Source organism: Coffea arabica, chromosome 2e (genome assembly GCF_036785885.1).
Source record: "Coffea arabica cultivar ET-39 chromosome 2e, Coffea Arabica ET-39 HiFi, whole genome shotgun sequence".
Taxonomy (NCBI): Eukaryota; Viridiplantae; Streptophyta; class Magnoliopsida; order Gentianales; family Rubiaceae; genus Coffea; species Coffea arabica.
The window spans coordinates 28,634,974-28,658,170 of record NC_092313.1 but is presented as its reverse complement, the minus strand read 5'-3'; the positions used below and the strand labels follow the sequence as shown (position 1 = coordinate 28,658,170).

At 35.6% G+C, this 23,197-nt stretch overlaps 1 protein-coding gene and 1 non-coding gene across 2 annotated transcripts; one reads left to right on the top strand and one right to left on the bottom strand.

Moving 5' to 3' along the window:
• Nucleotides 1–249: 249 nt before the first annotated feature.
• On the bottom strand, nt 250–356 carry LOC113733592 (small nucleolar RNA R71). Its single transcript, XR_003459097.2, has one exon. It is a non-coding gene; the product is annotated as a small nucleolar RNA R71 (small nucleolar RNA).
• Nucleotides 357–897: 541 nt separating this feature from the next.
• LOC140036200 (uncharacterized) lies at nt 898–5,063 on the top strand. The gene is made up of 4 exons (XM_072077508.1): nt 898–1,269; nt 1,384–2,470; nt 3,986–4,020; nt 4,419–5,063. Exons 1-4 carry the CDS (start codon nt 898–900, stop codon nt 5,061–5,063), a joined length of 2,139 nt encoding a protein of 712 aa, XP_071933609.1.
• The last annotated feature ends 18,134 nt before the right edge of the window (nt 5,064–23,197 follow it).

Genomic DNA, 23,197 nt, shown 5'->3' with positions numbered 1-23,197 from the left:
CAACAATCTCAATTTGGAGGTAATGCAGTAGAAGATCCTAATACACACTTAGCTACATTCTTGGAAATTTGTGATACAATTAAAATGAATGGAGTTAGTGATGATGCTATAAGGCTAAGATTGTTCCCATTTTCATTGAGAGATAAGGCCAAACTTTGGCTACACTCTCATGCTCCTAATACTTTCACTGGATGGGATGAACTATCAAGAGCATTCTTAAATAAGTATTTTCCACCAGGTAAGACTGCTAAGTTTAGAATGGATATCACTAGTTTTAGCCAATTGGAAGGTGAATCATTATATGAGGCATGGGAAAGGTTTAGAGATTTGCTTCGGAAATGTCCACATCATGGACTGCCGGAATGGTTAATCATACAAACCTTCTATAATGGTTTAGTTTTTTCTACTAAAACTATGATCGATGCAGCTGCAGGTGGAGCTTTAATGGGTAAATCACCCCAAGAGGCTCATAATTTGATAGAAGAAATGGCAGCAAATAACTACCAATGGGCCAATGAGAGAGGTAATACAAGACGTCACGCAGGTATGATCGAAATGGACACTCTCAATATGTTGAGTGCTCAAATGAATAATGTGATGAAATTGCTAAGTAGACAAGGTGGAGTTGGTCCAAGTTCATCTAATGCACATGTAGCATGTTGTTCTATATGTGGAGGTGAACATGATAGTAATGAGTGTGTTGATTCTGAACAGGTACAATTTGTCAATAATTACAATCGTAATGCTCAAAATAACCCCTACTCGAATACTTACAATCCGGGGTGGAGAAATCATCCAAACTTTGGATGGAAGGATCAAGGAAATCAACCAAGGCCAACCAATCCACCGGGATTTCAATCAAGGCAACAACAAGCTGAAACTAAACCTGGTTGGGAGATGGCAGTGGAAAAGCTTGCAAAAGTTACCTCGGACAGATTTGAGCGAGTAGAAGGAAGGTTGGACCAACTCACTACAATGTACAGGAATGTAGAGGTCCAAATTGGTCAAATTGCTAGTTCTTTGAATAATCGAAATCAAGGAGAATTACCTAGCAAAACAGAGGTCAATCCTAAGGAGCATGTGAAAGCCATTACTCTTCGTAGTGGTAGACAATTAGAAGATCCTCCAGTGAAGGAAGTTGAGAAAGATGAGAATGAAAAACAAGAAGAAAAGCAGAGGAACCAAGAGGCGATTATGGAGGAAAATAGTCGGGAGAATTCAAGAGAAAAGCAACCATCATCTTCCACTACCATTCCAATACCCCCTGCGGTTCCATTTCCACAAAGATTAAAGCAAAATAAGTTTGATAAAGATTTTGAAAAATTTGTTAAACTTTTCAAACAATTGCACATTAACATTCCTTTTGCTGATGCTATTTTGCAGATTCCATCTTATGCGAAATTTCTCAAGGAAATCATGACTAGAAAAAGAAAGTTGGAAGACTGCGAAACAATAGCATTAACGGAGGAATGTAGTGCAATTATTCAAAATAAGCTACCACCGAAGTTGAAGGATCCGGGGAGTTTTTCTATACCTTGCACCATAGGTAACGTTGATTTTTCTAAGGCATTGTGTGATCTTGGTGCTAGTGTATCATTAATACCTTTAACGGTGGCTAGACAATTGGGTTTGCATGAGCTTAAACGCACTAATATCACTTTGCAACTAGCGGATCGGTCTATTAGATATCCATTGGGAGTGTTGGAGAATGTATTGATAAAAGTTCAAAAATTTATCATTCCAGTGGATTTTGTGGTATTAGATATGGAAGAAAATATATCTATGCCAATTATTCTAGGTAGACCATTTCTAGCTACTGCAGGTACTATTATTGATGTAAAAAATGGCAAGCTTAAGTTTCAAGTAGGTGAAGAAGAGGTAGAATTTAATTTGAATGAAATGGAAAAATATCCTTCTTTTACCGATCATGCTTATTCTATTGGCACAATTGATAAACTAACCCAAGAGATGAGTCAAGTCAACTTTGACTTAGATCCTCTTGAGTATTGTTTAATGAGTTTAGGTAAGCAAGAAAATGTTTGTGAAGAAATTGAAGAATTGGCCAAGTACTTGGATTTTCAAGCACCTTATAAAAGGGGTAATTTGTATGAAAGTCTTGGCCAAGGAAAAGGGTTTTCACAACCTTCAGAAATTGAACCTCCAAAGTTAGAGCTCAAGCCACTTCCGACTCATCTAAGGTATGAATTTCTTGGAGAAAATAAAACTTTACCTGTAATTGTTAGTGCTGACCTTGATGATGAACAGTGTGCAAAGTTGTTAAGAGTTCTAAGAAGGCGTAAGAAGGCAATTGGATGGACAATTTCAGACATTAAAGGTATAAGTCCTTCTATATGCATGCATCGAATTTTATTGAAGGACAATTGCAAACCAGTGGTGGAAACACAAAGAAGACTCAATCCAAACATGAAAGAGGTGGTAAGAAATGAAATTCTTAAATGGCTTGACGCAGGTATAGTTTTTCCTATCTCCGATAGTGTTTGGATTAGTCCAATTCATGTGGTACCAAAGAAGGGTGGAATGACTACAATCGTGGGTAAAAATGATGAATTAATTCCATCTAGACTTGTGGTAGGGTGGAGAGTGTGTATTGATTATCGTAAGTTAAATACGGTAACAAGAAAAGATCATTTTCCCTTACCATTTCTTGATCAATTATTGGAGCGAATAGCTGGATATGAATTTTACTGTTTTCTTGATGGTTTTTCAGGATATAATCAAATAGCTATAACTCCAGAGGATCAAGAGAAGACCACATTTACATGTCCTTATGGCACTTTTGCCTTTAGAAGAATGCCATTTGGGTTATGCAATGCTCCCGCAACTTTTCAACGATGCATGATGGCTATTTTTTCTGATTATATTGAGAAAATTATGGAGATATTTATGGATGATTTTTCTGTGTATGGTTCATCTTTTGATCAGTGTCTTCATAATTTGGAATTGATTTTGCAGAGATGCGAGGAAACAAATCTTGTACTGAATTGGGAGAAATGTCATTTTATGGTAAAAGAAGGAATTGTCTTAGGACACAAGATTTCCTCCAAGGGAATTGAGGTGGATCAAGCCAAAATAGAAGTCATCGAAAAATTGCCACCCCCAAGCAATGTCAAGGGGATAAGGAGTTTTTTAGGACATGCTGGCTTTTATAGACGTTTTATTAAAGATTTTTCTAAAATAGTAAAGCCATTATGTGATTTATTATGTAAAGATTCCCCTTTTCAATTTGATGACAATTGTTTGGTTGCATTTGAAAGGTTGAAGAAGGAATTGATTTCGGCCCCAATTATAACTTCGCCTGATTGGTCACTACCATTTGAATTGATGTGTGATGCAAGTGATTATGCGGTTGGAGCAGTTTTGGGACAAAAGAAAGAAGGACGGTTGCACGTCATTTACTATGCTAGCAAGTTGCTAAATGAAGCAAAACTCAATTATGCAACCACAGAAAAAGAGCTATTGGCAGTGATATTTGCTTTGGATAAATTTAGATCTTATCTAGTAGGATCTAAAGTTATTATATATACGGACCATGCGGCTCTAAAATATTTGTTACATAAAAAAGATGCAAAACCAAGACTAATTCGGTGGATTCTTTTATTGCAGGAATTTGATGTGAAAATAAAAGACAAAAAGGGAACAGAGAATCTAGTAGCGGATCATCTATCACGCCTAGAATATATTCCAGTCAAGGATCAAGTTCCTATTCAAGAGAATTTCCCGGATGAGTTTGTCCTAGCAATTATCAATTCTCCATGGTATGCTGATATTGCTAATTTTTTGATAAGTGGAGAGATTCCAAGGGGATTTAATTACCATCAAAAGAAGAAATTCTTACATGATGTCAAAAGTTACTTTTGGGAGGAACCATTGCTGTATAAACATTGTGCCGATGGTATGGTACGTAGATGTATTCCCGAAAACGAGGTACATAATATTTTATATCATTGTCATAACCTTGAAACAGGTGGACATTTTAGCACCTCAAAAACTGTGGCAAAGGTATGGCAATCAGGGTTTTATTGGCCAACTATGTATCGAGATGTTCGGGAATATGTTAAAAGTTGTGATGCATGCCAAAGAACTGGAAATATATCTCGAAAGAATGAAATGCCCCTAACTACCTTCTTAGAAGTTGAATTATTTGATATATGGGTATAGACTTTATGGGACCATTTCCAAGCTCTTTTAATAATAAGTACATCTTAGTAGCAGTGGATTATGTTTCTAAATGGGTAGAAGCAATCGCTTCACCTACTAATGACTCTAAGGTTGTACTCCGATTCCTTAAAAAGAATATTTTTTGTAGATTTGGTATACCTAAGGCCATAATAAGTGATGAAGGAAAACATTTTTGTAACAAACAACTGGATTCCTTATTGTTTAAATATGGTTGTAAGCACAAGACATCACTCCCGTACCATCCTCAAGCCAATGGACAAGCGGAGCTAGCTAATCGTGAGATAAAGCTCATTTTGGAGAAAACTGTGAATAAATCACGCAAGGATTGGGCTACAAAGTTAGATGACACACTATGGGCTTACCGAACGGCATTTAAGACTCCCTTAGGGATGTCGCCGTATCGTTTAGTCTATGGAAAAGCTTGTCACTTACCTGTAGAGATTGAACATAAAGCTTATTGGGCTATTAAAGCAATTAATATAGATTTTAATCTTGCAGGTGGAAGGAGATTACTTGAGCTGAGTGAATTGGAGGAACACCAGTTACATGCATATGAAAATGCCAAAATTTACAAAGAAAAGATCAAATATTGGCATGACAAGCACATTATTCCTAAACAATTTCAGGTAGGGCAAAAAGTGCTTTTATTCAATTCACGCCTGAGGTTATTTCCAGGAAAATTGAAGTCAAGGTGGTCTGGACCATTTGAAGTCACTCAAGTATTTCCCTATGGAGCGGTTGAAGTGGCAAATTCAAGAAATGAAAGGTTTAAGGTCAATGGACAACGATTGAAACCCTACTTGGCAGGTGAAATCGTACCCAAAGGACTCATATGTCTTTTGGGCGACTCTTCTTCAATTTAAGAAACTGAATGTGTGAGTCGAGCCAACGACTATAAACAAAAGCGCTAATTGGGAGGCAACCCAATATTTAGGTTATATTTGTTAACTTGGTGTGATTTTGTGGTTTGAATCAATGTTTTAGCTAAATTGTTGTTTTTGTAATGTAGGGTTGGCAATTGAAGGCAAGAAGGACCAATTGAGTACAAAAAAGGCGAACTTTGATCAAACAACTCAACCCCTCGATTTGCGTTAAAGGTGTTTTTGATTCATTATAAAGGGGTAAAATGCATGTTTTTAATGTTTTACATTTGTTCCAGTCATTAAAATTGACAAACAAATGATCTATGATGCATTTTGAGTCATTGGGGTACCTTTTGTAATTTTTCAAAAGTTGAAATTCTGCTAAAAATCGAAGCAGAAAACGCGTTTTCCAAAGAAAATGCGACTACAAATCGCGTTTCGAAGAATCGCGTTTTCAATTCTGCGCCTGCAGAACAGAAAACGCGCCTTTAAAACGCGACTTGAAGTCGCGTTTTGGAGGAAGTCGCGTTTTATCGCCTGAGCAAAACTTGAAAACGCGACACATGTAAACACGACTTTAAGTCGCGTTTTCATATGTAACCGCGTTTTCAATTCTGCGAGATTTGTGCAGAAAACGCGGCTTTAAAAACGCGCGTTGAAGGCGCGTTTTTAGTCGCGTTTTAGGTTCACTTTTCTGCTTCAAAAACGCGATTTCCAGAACATTTCTTCACTTCTCCAAATTTTTCCAGCCGCGTTTTTCTTCTTCTCTTCTACCCAACTCACAAATCTTCATTTTTACTCCATAATCTTGCTAGAAATCATCACCCCAACACCTTTTGAGGTTCATATACCCTTTTTAACCGATTAAAATCCAAGAAAAACACCTAAAATCAGGTTTTTGAGGGATTGAAGGTTAGGGTTCTTAAACTCTAATTTCTTCAATTGGAGGTCAATTGGAGGTTGTTTCATAGGGCTTTTTGCATTTTTAGCATCACCAAACATCCTTCTACGTGATTGAGGTAAGTTTCTTCATCAAATCTTTTGATTTTAGAAGTTCATATTTTTTATTCTGAGCTATCTGACATCTTTTAATTTCGAAAATTTGATGAGGTTCATGGCTATTTTTTATTTTATTCATGATTATTATGATTGTTTAAGCATGTTTAAATGTTTAAATGTAGCAATTTATTGGTTTTCAAGTACTTTAAAATTCACAATTGCTATATTTAGATGAAATTGGAAAAAGGAACTAGGATGTTTTTGAGCCATTGGTGATGTTAAATTATGGTTAAAAATGGTTAGTTGATGATGTTTAAGCATGTGCATTGTGTATAGTGAGTAATTTGGTTGATTTGGTGAGTTAATTAGTTTAATTTTTGCCTAAACATGATTATAGCTAAAAGTATATTATTATTGTTAATTCTAAATAGTTATAATCATAATTGTTCCTATTTTCACTAATTAAATTATGATTGATACATATCTTGTGTAATTTGGTGATTTTGGGCAACTTTAGGCAGAAAATATGTCTTGTACGATCATTGAATGATTAGAACTTGAGCAATTGTATTTGAGGTTATTTGGATTAATGCTGAACTTTTGTTGCCAAATAATGAGTTGTAGTACATGTGGATAATTGAAATATTTTTTAGGTACTATGCCAAGGGGAAGAAGAGCGGTACTTTCATCCTCTAGTAGTGAGGAGAGGGAGGTTAATGAAGAGATGGAGGTGACTGAAGAGGAGAATTCACCTTCTCCTCCACCAATTAACCGTCGACCTGGTGAGGGCACCTCCCGTGGAACGGGAAAATCGGTATTTGACAGTGCTAGGTTCAACACTCGCAGGAATCAGGAGTGGCATGAGGCGCGTGCTAATTTGGAGTTTTTGTTTGAGATGCACGTCAGTCCACCAGTTGAGATGATGTACAACATCTCAGAAACTTTTGCTCAGCTAGGATGGGCTCCGATTCTCACCCTTCCAAACCATTACTACCCAGAGTTGGTGCGCGAGTTTTACGCCAACATTGAAAGTAAGGCGCGCCATAGTGGAGAAATAGTTGAGTCCTGGGTGCGTGGAAGACGAATCACCTTGTCACGGCAAGATTTGGCTGCTATTTTGGGGTGTATGGATGACGGACGTCCAGTAGACTTGAAGAAGGAGTTTGTTCCCCCGAATAGGAGGTGGGATCCCTCATTGGCCATGGCTAGGTTTGGTCTCGAGTACCAACCTTTTCGCTCTACCAGAAAGGAGACTATATTGGCGAATGTATTCGAACCTCGTCATCGGCTTATCATTTACATGATGGCTCACAATGTCATCCCAAAGAAGACGGGGCACACGGAGGTTCGCAAGAGCGATATTTACTTCCTTGATTACATGTTCCACAACCGAACTTCCCCGTATGCTCGAATTTCATTGCCGAACATCATCATCAGCCACATTAGGTCTACGGCGAGGCGTAAGACAACTTCCTTCAAACTTTCATTTCCTCGTCTACTGACTTTACTGTTCCCCCGTTTTGAAGTTCCCTTGGAAGGCATGCGGCGGGAGTATGTTCCACCACGTGCTGAGATGACTATCACTACTCTTCGCCGCCTTGGTATTGGCACGGGAGACATTCCACGCCCTGTTCAGGAGCGGAGACAAGAGGCTAGACATGGTCGCGATGGAGCTGGACCATCTACTGCAGCACCACCTCCTCCTCCGCCACAGACCAACTGGCAGCGGCTCTTTGGTCGTCTAGATGACATCGATCATTGCTTAGCCAGAATGGATACTCGCCTGGACCGAATTGAAGATCATTTAGGCACACGCCCACCTCCCATCGATGATGATGAAGATGACGATGAAGAGGATGATTGAGGCTGCCCTTTGGCTGGCTTTTCTTTTGTTTGCTTGTTTGCGTGTTATTTTTTATCTTTTGTTTTAAAAATGTTAACTTACATTCCTTATTTTGAATTTTGGAACTTGTGGCAGTAACTAGTAGATCGTTGACTGTAGATGGTTGAGCGGTCGATGGCTCATGATTCAAGGCTTCACTGGACCGCAGCCATATCACTTGGGGAGTCACTTGTTCCTTTCTTTTGTTTCTTTTCTTTTCTTTCCCTACACATTGAGGACAATGTGTATTCTAAGTGTGGGGGAAGAAATGTGTGGTACTTGTGATTTTAGTTATATTTGATATAATTCTTGTGCTTAAATGGTGTTTCTTGTGGTTGCTGGCAGGGAGTTTTAGTCCACTTTTAAGGGGAGACTCTGTCAAAATTTTTCCAAAACCTTATACATATATATGTTATTAACTATAATAAATAAATAAAATTTTGTCACTTATCCTTTTGAAATAAATATATGCGGTTTTGATACTTCTTTTCTCATGAAATTTGGAAATGATTTTTATGTGATTATAATTTTTACATCTATAGGAAAGTATATCTAGTAAAGTGGAGAAAATTATGCCTACATTTTGTATATTTGATGAAAATTCTTCTTTTTATCTAATTTTATAAGATAAGAAATTAATATGGTTAATAAGTGTCATACTCTTCTCATGATTACTCTTAGAGGGAATTTTATTATATATATACATCAAAAAAAAAAAGAAAAAAAAAGGGTTATTCTACTCCAATGATTCTCGTACCGAGTAACCGGGGGTTGGCATCTACAAATGTCGACATTCGCGTAAAAAGGTACTTGAATTAAGAGTATGCAAAGCAACTTGAGTATGTGAAATGTTGAGTAACCGGGGATCTGCATCTAAAAATGTTGATCTTCGCGTCAAAAGGCATTTTTCACAACTTAAGTAATATTTAATCCTTAAAATATATATATATATATATATATATATATATATATAAAAAGAAGAAGTAAATTAAATCCCTCTTTAAGAAAAATAAGAAGTTGATCATGAGATTAGTTAGCATCTTTATTGACTATAGGAGTTGCTTGCTTGCGAAATTGGATAAAAATAAGAAGTTGAGTTGAATTGGTAAAATTATGGTATACTTGGCTCTTCTTTGCTTGATATTATGAGTACTTGAACTTAATGGAAAGATCACATAAGGGTTATTTACCTTGATTCAAGGAAATAGAGTTGAAATACTACATATGTTTATTTTCAATTTTTTTTGGATCATTGATGGTTAGAATTTTATATTGCTTGAGGACAAGCAATGATTCAAGTGTGGGGGTATTTGATAAGAGTTTATTTTAAATATTTTTAAGTGCATTTTATTAGTTAATTTTGAGTTGATTATTTAGTTTTATAAATAAAATAAAGAGGTTTTTGGTAAAATTATATATTTTAGGTAAAAGTGGATAATATTGCATTTCTATTGATTTTAATGGTAAAAACTTCATTTTTATGCAGGAATGATGATTCAATCACCAAAGGATGTCAAATGAGGTAAAAAAATAGAGATTTGGTGATGAATTCAAGTGGCAACAAGAAGAATGAAGTGAAAAACGTTCAAGTGAGGAAATGCAATACAAGTCAGTTTTGACACTCTTCAGTATTTTGACCATATCTGGAGCTACACTTATCGGATTGAGGTGATATTTATACCATTTTAAAGCTAAGAAAGAGACCTACAATTCGTATGAAGACATCGAAATCCATTTCTGCCATCTTCATGGGCAAAACGTTGGAATACAGAAGCTACATTCTGTGGTCGGAAGTTAAAACAGAGGTTTGAACAGGTGACAGTATTTCGATCATATCTCAGGCTACAAAGCTCCGATTTGGATGATTCTTGAAGCATTGGAAAGCTAACTCAAAGGGTTACAACTTTTGTGTTTTGCACAAAAGCTAGTTTGGCCTTTATCATGGAGAAAATCGCAGTTGAAATAAGGCCAGAGTGAAAACGCGAGTAGACAAAACGCGAGTTTATGCCGCGTTTTGTGTAGGCGCGTTTTATAGCCGAAATTCTGTAATTTGACTCAGTCAATTCTCTTGTGTTCATACCACTTTCCAGCTATAAGATGCAAGGGAATTCGGTGCACATGCTTCTGCAATAAAAGAGAAGACCAAATGAGTGTGGACAAAAAGGAAACATCATATCTTTGACTTCTTTTTACAAAATCTGAGTGGAGGAAATTATGAAGTGAGAGGAATGGAATTTCTACCACCTTTTATGCAGAAACACAGGGGAGAAGCCTAGCATCACCATACGTAGCTAGTTTTCCTTCTTGCAACAAGTTCTCTCTCTAGTTAAGAGTTCTTAGAGAAGCATTTGGTTTTTCACTTGTAACCATCTTGTACAAGAACATTGCAGGAATTGGAGAGCTTTACCTTCAATTGGCTAAACTTTCTTTTACTTTTCTTATACTTGTACTTAATGATGTTTTGCATTAATAAACTTGTGAGTTTGATTGTTAAATCATTCATGAGTAGCTAATTTCCTTTATCTAGGGAGTAGATGAAGCTTATGGCCAAATGATATGAAGTGATTGTGATTTATGCTTGTTATGTCTTGTATTAACTTATCTACTTGTGTATGTTGGATTACTTGTTGTTGCTTGATCACCAATAGCAGGTTTATAGTTGTTTTTACTCATTGAGAAATGGTAAAAATAATGGAATGACATAAGTAGAGCTTGAGTAGTATATTCATGAGAATAGAAATACATTCAAGTGGATAAAATCTATATTTCAGGTATGCACAAAACAGATTTAGTATTTTCCAAGAGATTAGGAAAAACTAATCTGTTTTAACCCATTATTATCATGAAAATGTGATTTTGGTATTGTTGGAAATGAATCCTTGGTTAAACAAGAGCAGTAACAAGTGTTAAATTCATTCGTTTTAGATCTTTTGTGTTATATGTGGAATCTACATCCCTAGATCTTAATATTTAGTGAATTCTACTCCTATTGTGAAATTGCATTTATCTATTTAAGAATTTTTGTAGTTGAATTAAAATCTGAAGTTTCTGCTCAAATTAATTGTAAGTCTAAATAATAGAGTAAATTAGTATCTAATAATTGTTTTAAATTGCTCCTCGTGGGATCGACCCGATACACATCTCGTACTACAATTGCGACCTGTATACTTGCAGTCCAACGGGTGTAAATTCGGAATTAAACTTGCACTTAAAGTGAAAACCCACCAAGATACAATCCAAATGTTCACCAATTATCACAAATAAGAACACAAAAATAAATAAAATAAAAATTGAAATTCTTTTACAATCCTTAAAAAGTCCATAAAATAGTCCAACTCATATTCAAGATAAACCATTTGAATAACAAACTTCCATCAGTGGCATGATAAGCAACAACACCACTTTCACAATTTCATCAACTTAACCTGAAAAAGTTAAAATTTTATTATAAAAATATAAATCTAATTGCTCAAACTCAAAAAAAAAAAATTTGAAAAACAAAGATACAACTAAACACAAAAAATTAATTGCTACTAAACATCTCTAATTAACATGTTATGTGAGCTAAAAAAGAAAAAAGAAATCTAATATACAGAATAAATGAAACTTTTGAGTAAGAATAACTCTAACCAGCTTTAAATGAAACAATAGCTTTAAATGATTGTATAATTCTTGGCACTTTTTTTTAAGCTTTTGTTTGACAACTTTCACAAATCAATACAGAATAGAAAAATTATACAATCATTGAAAAAACAGGACAATCATTGATACAAATTTTATTAATTTGATACTTCATCCAAAAAATAGCTTGTCCAAATATGATTGCAAAATCTAAAATATATATAAAGGAGTTTGGAACATGCCTTATTGTAGAATGGACTTCACACGGATGCAAATTATTACCATTAGCATTTATATAGCCAGAGGACATACTCCCGATTTCGCATGATGACCAGTTTCATTTGTCGCCAGAAAGGTTCAAGAATATTTTAATTCCTGTTTGGATCTTCATTATTCCATGATCATATACCATTAATTATTTTAAATTCAATGATCAATAGCTTTGATTATGTGCCAACTACCATATTTTTGACCAGCCCAATGTTATTATTTGTAATTCCTACCCAATTCCAGCACGGAGGTGCGCTACTTTTGCAATAATTTCATCCTTAATTAATCAAAATAAAAATAAAACAAAAATTGAGGGGGAAAAGAAGAAAATGCAAAAAAAATCAGCTAAAGATAATAATATAGAAAACAAAAAACCTTGAAAAAGGAAAAATTAAACTAACCACGATGATGGAAAACAGGAAAAGTTGAAATTTCCAAGTCGTCTACAATCTGCTAAAGATGATAGTTGATGATAATGGTGAAGGCTTGAGAAAATCTTGTTGTGGATATTTGGGTTTGAAAGGGTTAAGAAGAAAATGTTGAAAAAAAAAATTCAAGAGGAGAATGGAGAGCCGTTGGCCGCCTGATGAAGCCGAGAAAGTGATGAAAAGAGAAGTGCGCTGCACTCTGCTGTTTCTTTTGTTAATGTTAGGGTTTCAAACTTTTAATCTATCTTTTAGTCAAGTTAAATACAATTCTCAACAAACCCAACTTGCCCTATGATTGTGGTCTAGTGGTAAGACACTCTTATGTGAGCAGGAAGGCACAGGTTTGATTCTGATTAGCCTCATTTGAGACATTTTGTTGAAAATTTAAAAACCGCCAGGTTTGGGATATTTTGTTGAAAATTTAAAAACCGCAGTACGGTTTTTCACGGTTCATATGGTTTGACCGGTTTCTAGCGGTTTTTCATTAATTGGCAGGTTTGATGCTAGACCAGACCGGTGGTATGTCCGGTTCACGGTCCAACCGGTCGAACCAGCTGGTCCGGTCCAGTTCTGAAAACATTGGTGTCCGTCATTGCAGCTGTGAGGATCAGGGAAAATGATTAATTTTTAAAATTATATTTTAACCTACTAAACTTTCGGCCAAGCTTTATTTTGACCTAAAAGGTAGTCAATCATTGCACCTTAACCTCAAAACTCAAGACTCCGTTTGGACTAGCTGTTTTTTGGGGTGTCTTTCAAAAACCTTACTGCAACTATATATATAAAAAAACTTTTACTATAGATTTTTTTGAGGTGTCTTTAGAAGTATTTTCAGGGCTTTTCAAAATCTATTTTGGGATATCTTTAAAATGTATTTTGCAACAACTGTATGGGGTATTTTTTAAAAATTTTACACCACCCATCACCACCACCTGCCGCCGCCACCCCCTCCCTCCTCCTCCCCTCTATCTCCCTCTTTCCCTCCCTCTCTTTCCTCCCCCTCCTCTTCCTTCTCCCTCCTCTTTCCTCTCCTTTTCCCTCATCTTTCCTCTCCTTCTCCCCCCTTCCTTCTCCTCTCCCGCTCCCAAACCCCTCTTCCCTCGCGGGTGGTGGTTACGACTCCATCTGAGAAGCCACCAGTCACGACTTCTGGTGACCTTTCTAGTCACGACCGGGAAGGTTGCGGCTAGTAGAGGGGAGAGGGGCTTGGGGGGTGGGGAAAGGAAAGGGAGAAAGGACAAGGGAGAGGAGGAAGGAGAAAAAAGAAGGAGAATTAGTAGGGGGGAGAGAGAGAGAGAGAGGAGAGGGGAGAGAGGAAGGAGGGTCGTGGGTGTGGGGGTGGCTGTGGTAGTGGAGAGTAATGGGTGGTGGTGGTGGTCGTTGTAGTGGGTGGTGTGGGGAAGAAGAATGAGGGAATTTTTTAATTATTTTTTAATGTATTTGAGATATGTTGCATTTTTTGAATTGTTTTTAAGGTTGTTTTTAAAATTTATTACTGTAGACCTAAAAAACAAAAATAATTTTTCAAAATACTATTAAATCCAAATGGATTCCAATTTAACCAATTTTATAATTATTGAGGTATCTAGAGTTAGACATGTCAATGGGTCGAATCTTACCCAGATCCAACCCAGACCCACTATATTTGGGTAGGGTTTGGATTTAATTTCTCAAATCTAGACCCTACCTATACCCAGACCCAAACCCTGTGAGAGAGTTGTGGGTCTAGGTAGGGTCTAGTTTTATAGAATCCATATCCAAATCCAAACTCATACCAAACTTTACCCAAATCCATATATATATATATATAATTAAATAATATATATATTAGTAAATTTATAAAATAATCTAATATTTTATGGCTATTGGATCAAATATAGTAAGATTTTATGGTATCAGAATCTGTATTTAGTGTTGATGGTTTGGTGATTGAAGAGACTCATGTCAAACTGGTTCTAGATATGATTGAAACATTAGTGACTAGTGATGATTGAATTAAATCAAAGAAAAAATTAGAGTAAAATACCAAAAAAACTCCTTGTGATTTGATAAATATTCAATCTAACTCTCTCTAGTTTAGAAACCTACACTATAACTCCTTGTGATGTTGACTAAATTGAAAATTGGACAGAAAGCATCCAATCTAACGGTTGTGTGTGAAATATCAATATTGTCCCTACTATATGTACGATGCTTCCATTCAATTTTCAATTTAGTCGAAACCACAGGAAGTTATAATGTAATTTTTCAAACTAGAAGGAGTTAAATTGAATATTCGACAAACTATAAGGAGTTCATTTGTATAGGGGCAATATTGACATTTCACGTATAACCATTAGATTGGATGTTTTCCGTCCAATTTTCAAATTAGTTAAAATCACTGGGAGTTATAGTGTAGGTTTCCAAATCAAAGGGAGTTAAATTAAACATTTAGTAAACCACAAGGAGTTTTTTGGTATTTTACCCAAAAAATTAATAAGTATTTGTAAATCTTCTTATTCTATTATTTATTTGTCAAGTCCTTAGTCAAATGACTTTTATCTCATTTACTATTTTAGTGCTGGATTGCGAGACATCTACCAATATTGAAGTTTAAATAAGAATAAGAGGTAAATTAAATGGGATTGGATCTGGATCAAAGGGATCCAAACCAAACCCTACCCATTGACATGCTTAATCCGAGTAATAATAATAATGTCCCTCATTGTATTTAACCATTTTTGGATATTTTTACATCAAAATAACATATATAATTGGCTATCATGAGTAAAGACAAACCAAAAAGTCATATAATCAAATTGACAGGTACTATAATATTATTTCTTCTTAATTTAAGAATTTACTCTTTCTCACTTAAATATATTTCATTTATTTATGGGAATATCCCATGCATATAATTTGTTATCTATACATCGTTGTTAGTTGGAAGTTAAATGTACGATAGTTTTTTTTGTTTTTATAGTGTAAGTTAGAGAACTCAAACTCGAGAAAAAATTTGTATGCTAGATAAGTTAGCTATGTTCACAATTCTCTCAATATTTGTAGCAGATTTTATGTCTTCACTCCAGGATAGTTTAATTTAGCTAACAAAAGTCAATACATAGCCAAAAAATCAAGGCTAGTACGATATTTTCCTTTCACTATTGCAAGAATTTACCCGTATATACATTAAGCACTTTACAAGTTTTTGAGGGAATATCTAATTCACATTATTTATCATTTAGGGAGATTCTATAGTCACTTAAGGTATCATACCCTCGTAATAAATTTATATTTGGATGGCGATATATCTCAATCATTTAAATTATAGACCACTCTCATCATTGAGTGATAAGAATATAAACAACTATCATTTTATTTTTGGGTTGTATATGCATATTCAAAGTTATTTGGACAAACTACCATACTTATACTACTATCTCCTAAAATGAACTAATTTAAAATGGTAATAAAATATTGGAAGATGTTGCTTAAATTTAAAAAAAAATCATAAATGGTAATAAGGTACATTTGTAGGGGAGATTTAAAAACCATTTCATTAACTTTAGGAATTAAACTAAACAAGAAATTAAAAAAAGGGAATATAATGCTTGGAAACTATCTAAGAGATCTAAACTAGGGATGAATCTTCATAAGCAATCAGTATATACATTAGCAGATTTTAATCTTTCCGTATAGTATCAGCGTATACATTGGGAACTATCTAAGGTCTAGGTAATACTAGATTTTTTTTCTTTTGTAACCATATAATGAATTATTAAATGTGTTGCAATACAATATGAAAGCATATATGCAAAATTATTAGAATTGCATTTATTTGTGCTTATGATTGCATATTCTTGTACATATTACAAGATATGTGGATTGAATTAATAATCAGGTCAAATAATGGAAGTACAAAATAGAAAAAATGTGACTAATTGTAAATCTCCCTAATGATGGATAAAAGAAAGAATCTTGTAATTGAAAAAGAAAATTAAAATCATGGGTTGATTGATTGATTGACTAATTGATTAAGTAAAAGGAAAGCTGTAATTAGCACAATCATATAAAAAGTAAGAGAGTAATACATTGATTGGAATTTAGAAAACATGAAGTTATAGTAATAAATGATAGGAAAAATGGTAGTAATGATTGCAATGATAGGCAAAATAAAATTCATCCAAATTTTGATGAGTTTTTCTAATGGGTGCCCTATGGGCAATCGTTAACTCACTTACATTTCACCCAATATACTATGTATATATGCAACAATTACTACTTTCTCTTGTATTTATATATTTTTCTAATTAATTCCCTTACATTTATACGCTTTCCCTAATTAATCTTCTATTTCTAATAATTTAACACCTAAGATATATATTAACGAGTGCCTGATTAAAAAGGAAAGCTATGAGTTGATTGAAAACAAATAGAGGTATAATTAATAGAAATGCATATAAGGTAAGTAATTGATGATTGATTGAAATTTACTATAAATAATGAATTGAAAAGGAAGAGTAAATTAATTGTTACCAAAAAAAATAAAAAGAATGAAATCTACCAAAAAAAAACAAACACAATTTTTTTGCCACGTTTTGAAAAGATTGGGCATTTACTCGGTAGAATATAAATACATCCAACACAGCAACCTACTATATAGGGAACTAATATTACAAATATAACACTAATATATGGATTGACCTTTTCTTTTTATGTTTAAGTGCACATAAATATTGAGTAAACAAATTAGGTAGATATAGTTTTTTTTAACTATTTAATTATTAGTCAAAGGTGTTTTTGGTAGTAGATGGCGAGTTGGAAACGGAAATCATATCAAAATTTGGAAAGATAGATAGATTCCACGTCCTTCTACTTTCAAAATTATATCTCATTTTGATGTGTTACTGGAAGACTCCACTATAGATTGTTTAATTGATGAAAATAGCAGGAAATGGAAATATGATTTACTTCAAGAGCTTTTCTAATAGGAGCAATGGTTCTGTGGATGATATTTGGCCCTGCTTGTAGAAACTCAACATATCAAGTAAAGTTAAAATTTTCTTGTGCAGTCGTCACCCAAGGGTGCGGAAAATGCAGTTGTCAGAAATGATGAAATGGTGTTATTAAATTTAAATCACATTCAAGGGTGTGGACCAGTTTTCTAAGTAGAGTTGCTATCATCAAGTCAATTCCCTTTTCTCAATCAGAGAAGGATTGGCCCTGTTTGGAAGCTTGGTTTTTTACCAAGTTTGTATAAAACTAGTTTTTTAACAACTTTTGCTACAGGAACCCCAAAAAACTTATCAAAGTTTTTAACCTAACACACTTCAAAAATACACAAAAAACTTTCCCTTCAACTTTTCTTCTTTTTCCTCCCCCACCCAACCCACCACGTCCTCCGGCGCCGGCGACCACCTCCACTACCACTTCCGGCGCCGATCACTATTCCGGCCACCAGTTCCGGCGATCCTCTTTTTTTGTATTTTTTCTCTCCCTTCTCCCTCCCCCGCCACTCTCCCCCTCCCCCTTTGCCCGATCTGGTCGCTGAAGCTCTTTTTCTTTTTCTTTTTTTTCTTTCTCCCTCCCCCTCCCTTCTTTCCCTCTGCCTTCCCCGCCACCCTCCCCCTCCCCTTTTTGACCGATCTGGTCGCGCGACCAGATTGCAAAGGGGGAGAGGGAGGGGATCGCAGCTAGGGGAGGCCGGAGGGGGAGAGGGAGGGTGGCTGGGGAAGGAAGGGGAAAGGAAGGGCTGGCGGGGGAAGGAAGGGATGGCGGGGAAAGGAGAGGGAGGGGTGGCGGGAGAGGGAGGGGAGAAGACGAAAAAAAAAAGAGGGTGGCGGGGTAAGGGAGAGGGGAAGGGGAGAGGGGGAGGGATAAGAGGGATGGCGGGGGAGGGAGAGGGGAAGAGAAAAAACGCAAAAAAAAAAAAATTTGATTCTCACCTGTTGGTTGCTGCCATGGAGGTACCGGGAGAGGGATCAGGGGAGGGGAGGGGGAGGGAGAAGAGGAAGAAAGGGAGGAAGGAAAAGAAAAAAGAAAGAAAGAAAGAAAAAAAAAAGAAAAAAGAAAATGAAAGAAAGAAAATGAAAAGGAAAAAAAATTTCATCTTACAAATACCCAAATTTTTACAAAAGTTTTTCTACAACTTCTACAGTGATCTACAGTAAAGTTTTATACAAACACCCAAAAAACTCACCTTCCAAACAGGCCCAATTGTTAGATGCAAAAAGACCGCTGCGTGTTATCTTAGGACTGGTTATAAATTTAATCCTTAAAGACAAAAAATTTTTTTTGTCCTCTTTATTACGAAGGAGGTTTGTTTACCTGGTATTCGGTGGATATTTCTTGAAATGGGCTTCAGATTTAGTTTTGCCAGAAAAGTAAAATTAAATTGAAAAAAGTATTTAAATGTAAGAAAGGCAATAATATAAGTGCATGCATTATTTTTTTAAAAGTGTGCATGCATTTACATGATAAAATAGGTGCAAATTAGGCGAAGTAACCAATATTTAACTAAAACTCTTGCAAAAAAACCCACAAACTTTGTCAGGACTAGTTTCTAGTTCAAGTAGTTTGTACTTTTTGACCCGAAAAAATGGCAAAATAAAAAAGAGAATGGTTTATCTTGGTAGTGAATTTAAAATTTGTGCCTCTAGCCTTGGGATTGTATTGAACAAAGTCAAGAACCTTGGTATTTGTTCATATGCAACCGCCTGATTTTGGATTTAGGCTAAATTTCATTTTAACCTCTATAGTTTGATGTTTTACCACGTAAACCCCCATGGTTTAAAAATATATCTAACCCTCTCATGATTTGGGTTAATGTGTCATTATTAGTTTTTTCGTTAAAACTAATAGTCCATATTAAAATGTCAAAATGATAAATTGACAAATTTATCCCTTCATTACTTCTTTTTTTCCTCCAAACATAAAAAGGAAGAAATTGAATAAAATATAGATAAATAAGAACTAGAAAATACCATAAAAGATTTGGTTTAAAAACCTATAATGATATTTATAGTAAAAAAAGATTTGGTATTTTTTTGTTTCTTATTTTTTTGTTTTACCTTTACCTTCCATATTTTTCGTTTCTTATTGATTTTATTTTTTATTTCCCTTCTGTCTCTTTTGTATTTGGAAAAAATTAAGGTTTTGTAAGCCAAAATATAGGTTTTCAAAATCATCTGTACTCTTTCCAAAAAAAAAAAGAGAAAGAAAAGGAAAATAAGAGAAAAAAAACAAAAAAAAAAAGTAGTGAAACAGTGAATTTGTTAAGTTTGAATTTGGCTTTTTACTTATACAATAACCCAAACTATGAGAGAGTCATATATAGGTTTTTAAATCATAGGGGATTATGTGATAAAACATCAAAGCATAAGGTGTAAAAGGTAATTTATCCTCGTATTTATTGCTCATTTCTATTTTACACTGATCAATTGACCTTGATAAAATGGGATGTGACGCGATTATACCATACGTATGTCAGCGATGATCCATGCAAATTGCAAGAATAGATATGGATCTCTCCGGTCTCCCAGTAATCTCATATCCAATCTTTCGTCTTCTTCACCATAGCTATATGTACACCATATAGGCCTCCCTCCATTATTATTAGTCCAGAAGTAAGGCAAACAGGTGACAGATTCTTTTTTTTTCTCGAAACCACAAGAGAATTTCATTGCTTTAAAGAAAAAGATTACATGTACGAGCAACGGCTCGAGAGAAACTATACAAGAAGTGTTCAAAGACATTGAGGAAACAGTCGTTCCTCATCAACAATAACGCCTAAGGTATCATCACTCAGTTTTTTGCTAACTATCATATTTTCTTCCCTACACAAGTCAAAAGAGCACATGCAAAACAATCTCTGTGAATTAGAGATGTCTACTAGTACTGTTGCCATTTTGCTGTCCACAGGACTCTGCTGTGTGATTTGTCTCCACAGCTCCTTGTTACAAAAGTTCAGCTTGACCTTGCTCCAATTACGTTGCACAGCTTTGCACAAGACCAGCTTCAGTGCTAGTGCTTCATCTAGGAGTTTGTTTCCCAGACTTATCTCTTTCAGTACCCACCCTGTCATTCTATTACTTGCATATTCCTTGACTGTGACTCCAATCCCAAAAAAAAACTGCCCTTTCTTCTTGGTTGTTGCCATCTCCATAATCATAGCTTCTTCATTTGCATTGTCCTGGCCCGGTAATTCTTGCCTAGGGATTGTTTCTTCTGTGCTCTCTCCTTCTTTCGTGCGCTCTAACTGCAGCTGTTCCAACCATTCCTTATGAGCTTTTCCTATCATTTTTAATGGTGGAACTCTATCTGATTTCTCAAATTCCCTTTTGTTTTTTCTTTCCACACCTGCCACAAGATATTTGCAGTCAAACCAATATGTTCCATCCCTTCTGGCCTATGCCTTGCTTCTGAAATTCTTAGCCACCAACATTTGAAATCTCCCTGCTGATCCTTAGCTCCATCCCACTGAATAAGAGCTGCCTTCCATATGTTCACCGTGTGAGGACAAGTCAGCAGGAGGTGTTCAACTGTTTCCTGTGTTGTTCCACACGTCGTGCATATCGGATCATCCACCCCCCATTCGTCTACTCACTGCTTCCTTCACTGGCAGAGCTCCTTGAATGCATTTCCAGATGAAAAACTTGATCTTGTCTTTAATGTTTAACCTCCACAGTGTGTTCCACATCTGTACTACTTGTGAACTACCTTCTACATAACTAGAGCAACCTCCCTCAGGATTACTCCTTGTCCCTTTTCTGTATTGCTTCATCAAGAGTTTGTAACCTGAGTTAACAGTGTATAGCCCTCCCGCCTTTGGTTGCCAATAAAAACTATCCTCCCTCTCGGATAGGCTCAAAGGGATAGCTAGAAATTTTTGCGCATCATTTCTATTGAAGTTTCTAAAAATGATATTCCTGTTCCATCTATGATGACTTATTAGCTCATCCACCCTTTCCAGCTCACAATTACTCCATCGGCATGTAGTTGGCCTTCCTGTAGCTGTATCTGGAACCCACTTGTGTTCCCAGAGGCTTGTACTACGCCCATTCCCTATCCTCCTGATCAGTCCTTCATTGAGTAAGCTTCTTGCTCCCATTAGTCCTTGCCAGATCCAGGATGCATTTTTGGTAGAGCGGCATTGTAAGATGGACTCCTTAGGATAATATCTGGCTTTCAACACCTTACTAACCAACAGATTTGGTTTAGTAAGTAAACGCCAAACTTCCTTTCCTAACAGAGCTTGATTAAAAGCTTCAAGATCCTTGAAGCCTAGACCTCCTGTACTTTTTTTCAATGCCATTCTTTCCCAAGAAATCCAGTGCATTTTGTTCTTGCCATTAGATTCTCCCCACCAAAAGTTGGCCATCAATGTACAAATATCTTTACACAATCTTCTTGGCAGCTTAAAGCAAGACATAACATACGTAGGCATAGCCATTGCAACTGCCTTTAACATTACTTCTTTACCTGCTGGACTCAAAAATCTGTTTTTCCAATTCTGGAATCTTTTTCTTATATTGTCCCTCACAAATCCAAAAATCTGGTCTTTAGTTCTTGAGACTACCATAGGGAGTCCCAAATATTTACCTTGCTTTGCCTCTACCATTTCTCCAAGAGCAAGACAGACCTCTTTCTTTTGCTCACTGTCCATGTTTTTGCTAAAGAAAACTGCAGATTTGTCCAGATTGACCAATTGCCCTGAGGCGTTTTCATATGTTTTCAAAACTTCCATAATTTCCACTGCCTCTTCCTTATTGGCTTTACAAAAGATGATAGAATCGTCAGCAAAGAAAAGGTGAGTTAGAACTGGTCCATGCCTGCTGATTTTTAGGCCTTGAATCCTTTTACTTTCCTCAGCTCTTCTTAGCAAGTTAGAGAAGCCCTCTGAACAAATTAAAAACAGGGACAGATTCACACACAAAAATATTATAACAAAATGAGTGGAGAAGGAGAAGGGAAAATGGTGTGTGTGACGGGAGCTTCGGGTTACACAGCTTCAGGGCTGGTGAAGCTGCTGCTCGAGCGCGGTTATACTGTTAAAGGTTCTGTTCGAGATGCCAGTTAGTCCAGTTTTTATTCTTGATCAAATATCCAAGTGGCTTGTGCAGTTTTTGATGCCCTGTTCTGATTGTTGTTTAATTGCTCCTGGAATCTAACATTTTAGGGTAAATTACTTATAACTATATTTTAGGTTGATTTTATATAATGCTAGATGGTCCCCCTAAGATTTCCAAATAGTCACATAACCCCCCATAGTTATATGTAAAGCGGAAAATGATGGAATGCACAATTAGTTACGACATTTATACCAAACGTGCTCTAAAAGCATGTGTGATAAAGTCTTAATTTCAATGTAATTCCCTTATAGTTTGTATAAATGCCTACTTTATCCCTCTTGTGATTTTTATATGTATCCACATAATCCCCTTATACTTTTATATAAGGTAATTAAATCATCGATTGATTTAGCATTAAAGTAAAAATACTAATGGTATTTCAATTAACGACATTACATAGGCTATTCTCTATCAAGTTTCCGCTTTACATAAATCATAGTGGGTGAATTGGATATTTTAAAATGTTAGAAGGGTCATGTGGCAACAAACAAAGCCACAGGAGCATTATATGTAATTTGCCCAACATTTTTATTCAACTCTGCAGTGTGAAATTGTTTTGTAGCTTCAGATGATATTCTTGCAACAGCTGCTAGTAAATGCTCCCCATGTTCTGTTTGCTCAAAAAAAAAAAATCACTTGCAAAAAAAAAAATTGATGTGGACCAACCTAATTGATATTTGAGTAGCTGAAACTATATAATGTACACCTTAACAGTAATGTTTCATGCTCCAGATACAAAGATCAAGTTATACTCAAAAATCTTTACCCTATCGAATCTATATCCTTCTTCTGAAGGACTGAGTTTGTTATAAAAATAGTGGTAGA

Coding starts and splice junctions, on each gene's coding strand:
- LOC140036200 (XM_072077508.1), top strand. CDS start 898: ATGGCAGTGGAAAAGCTTGCAAAAGTTACCTCGGACAGATTTGAGCGA. Junction 2,471..3,985: donor TCTTAAATGGCTTGACGCAG/GTATAGTTTTTC, acceptor ACCTTGAAACAG/GTGGACATTTTAGCACCTCA. Junction 4,021..4,418: donor CCTCAAAAACTGTGGCAAAG/GTATGGCAATCA, acceptor TATGGTTGTAAG/CACAAGACATCACTCCCGTA.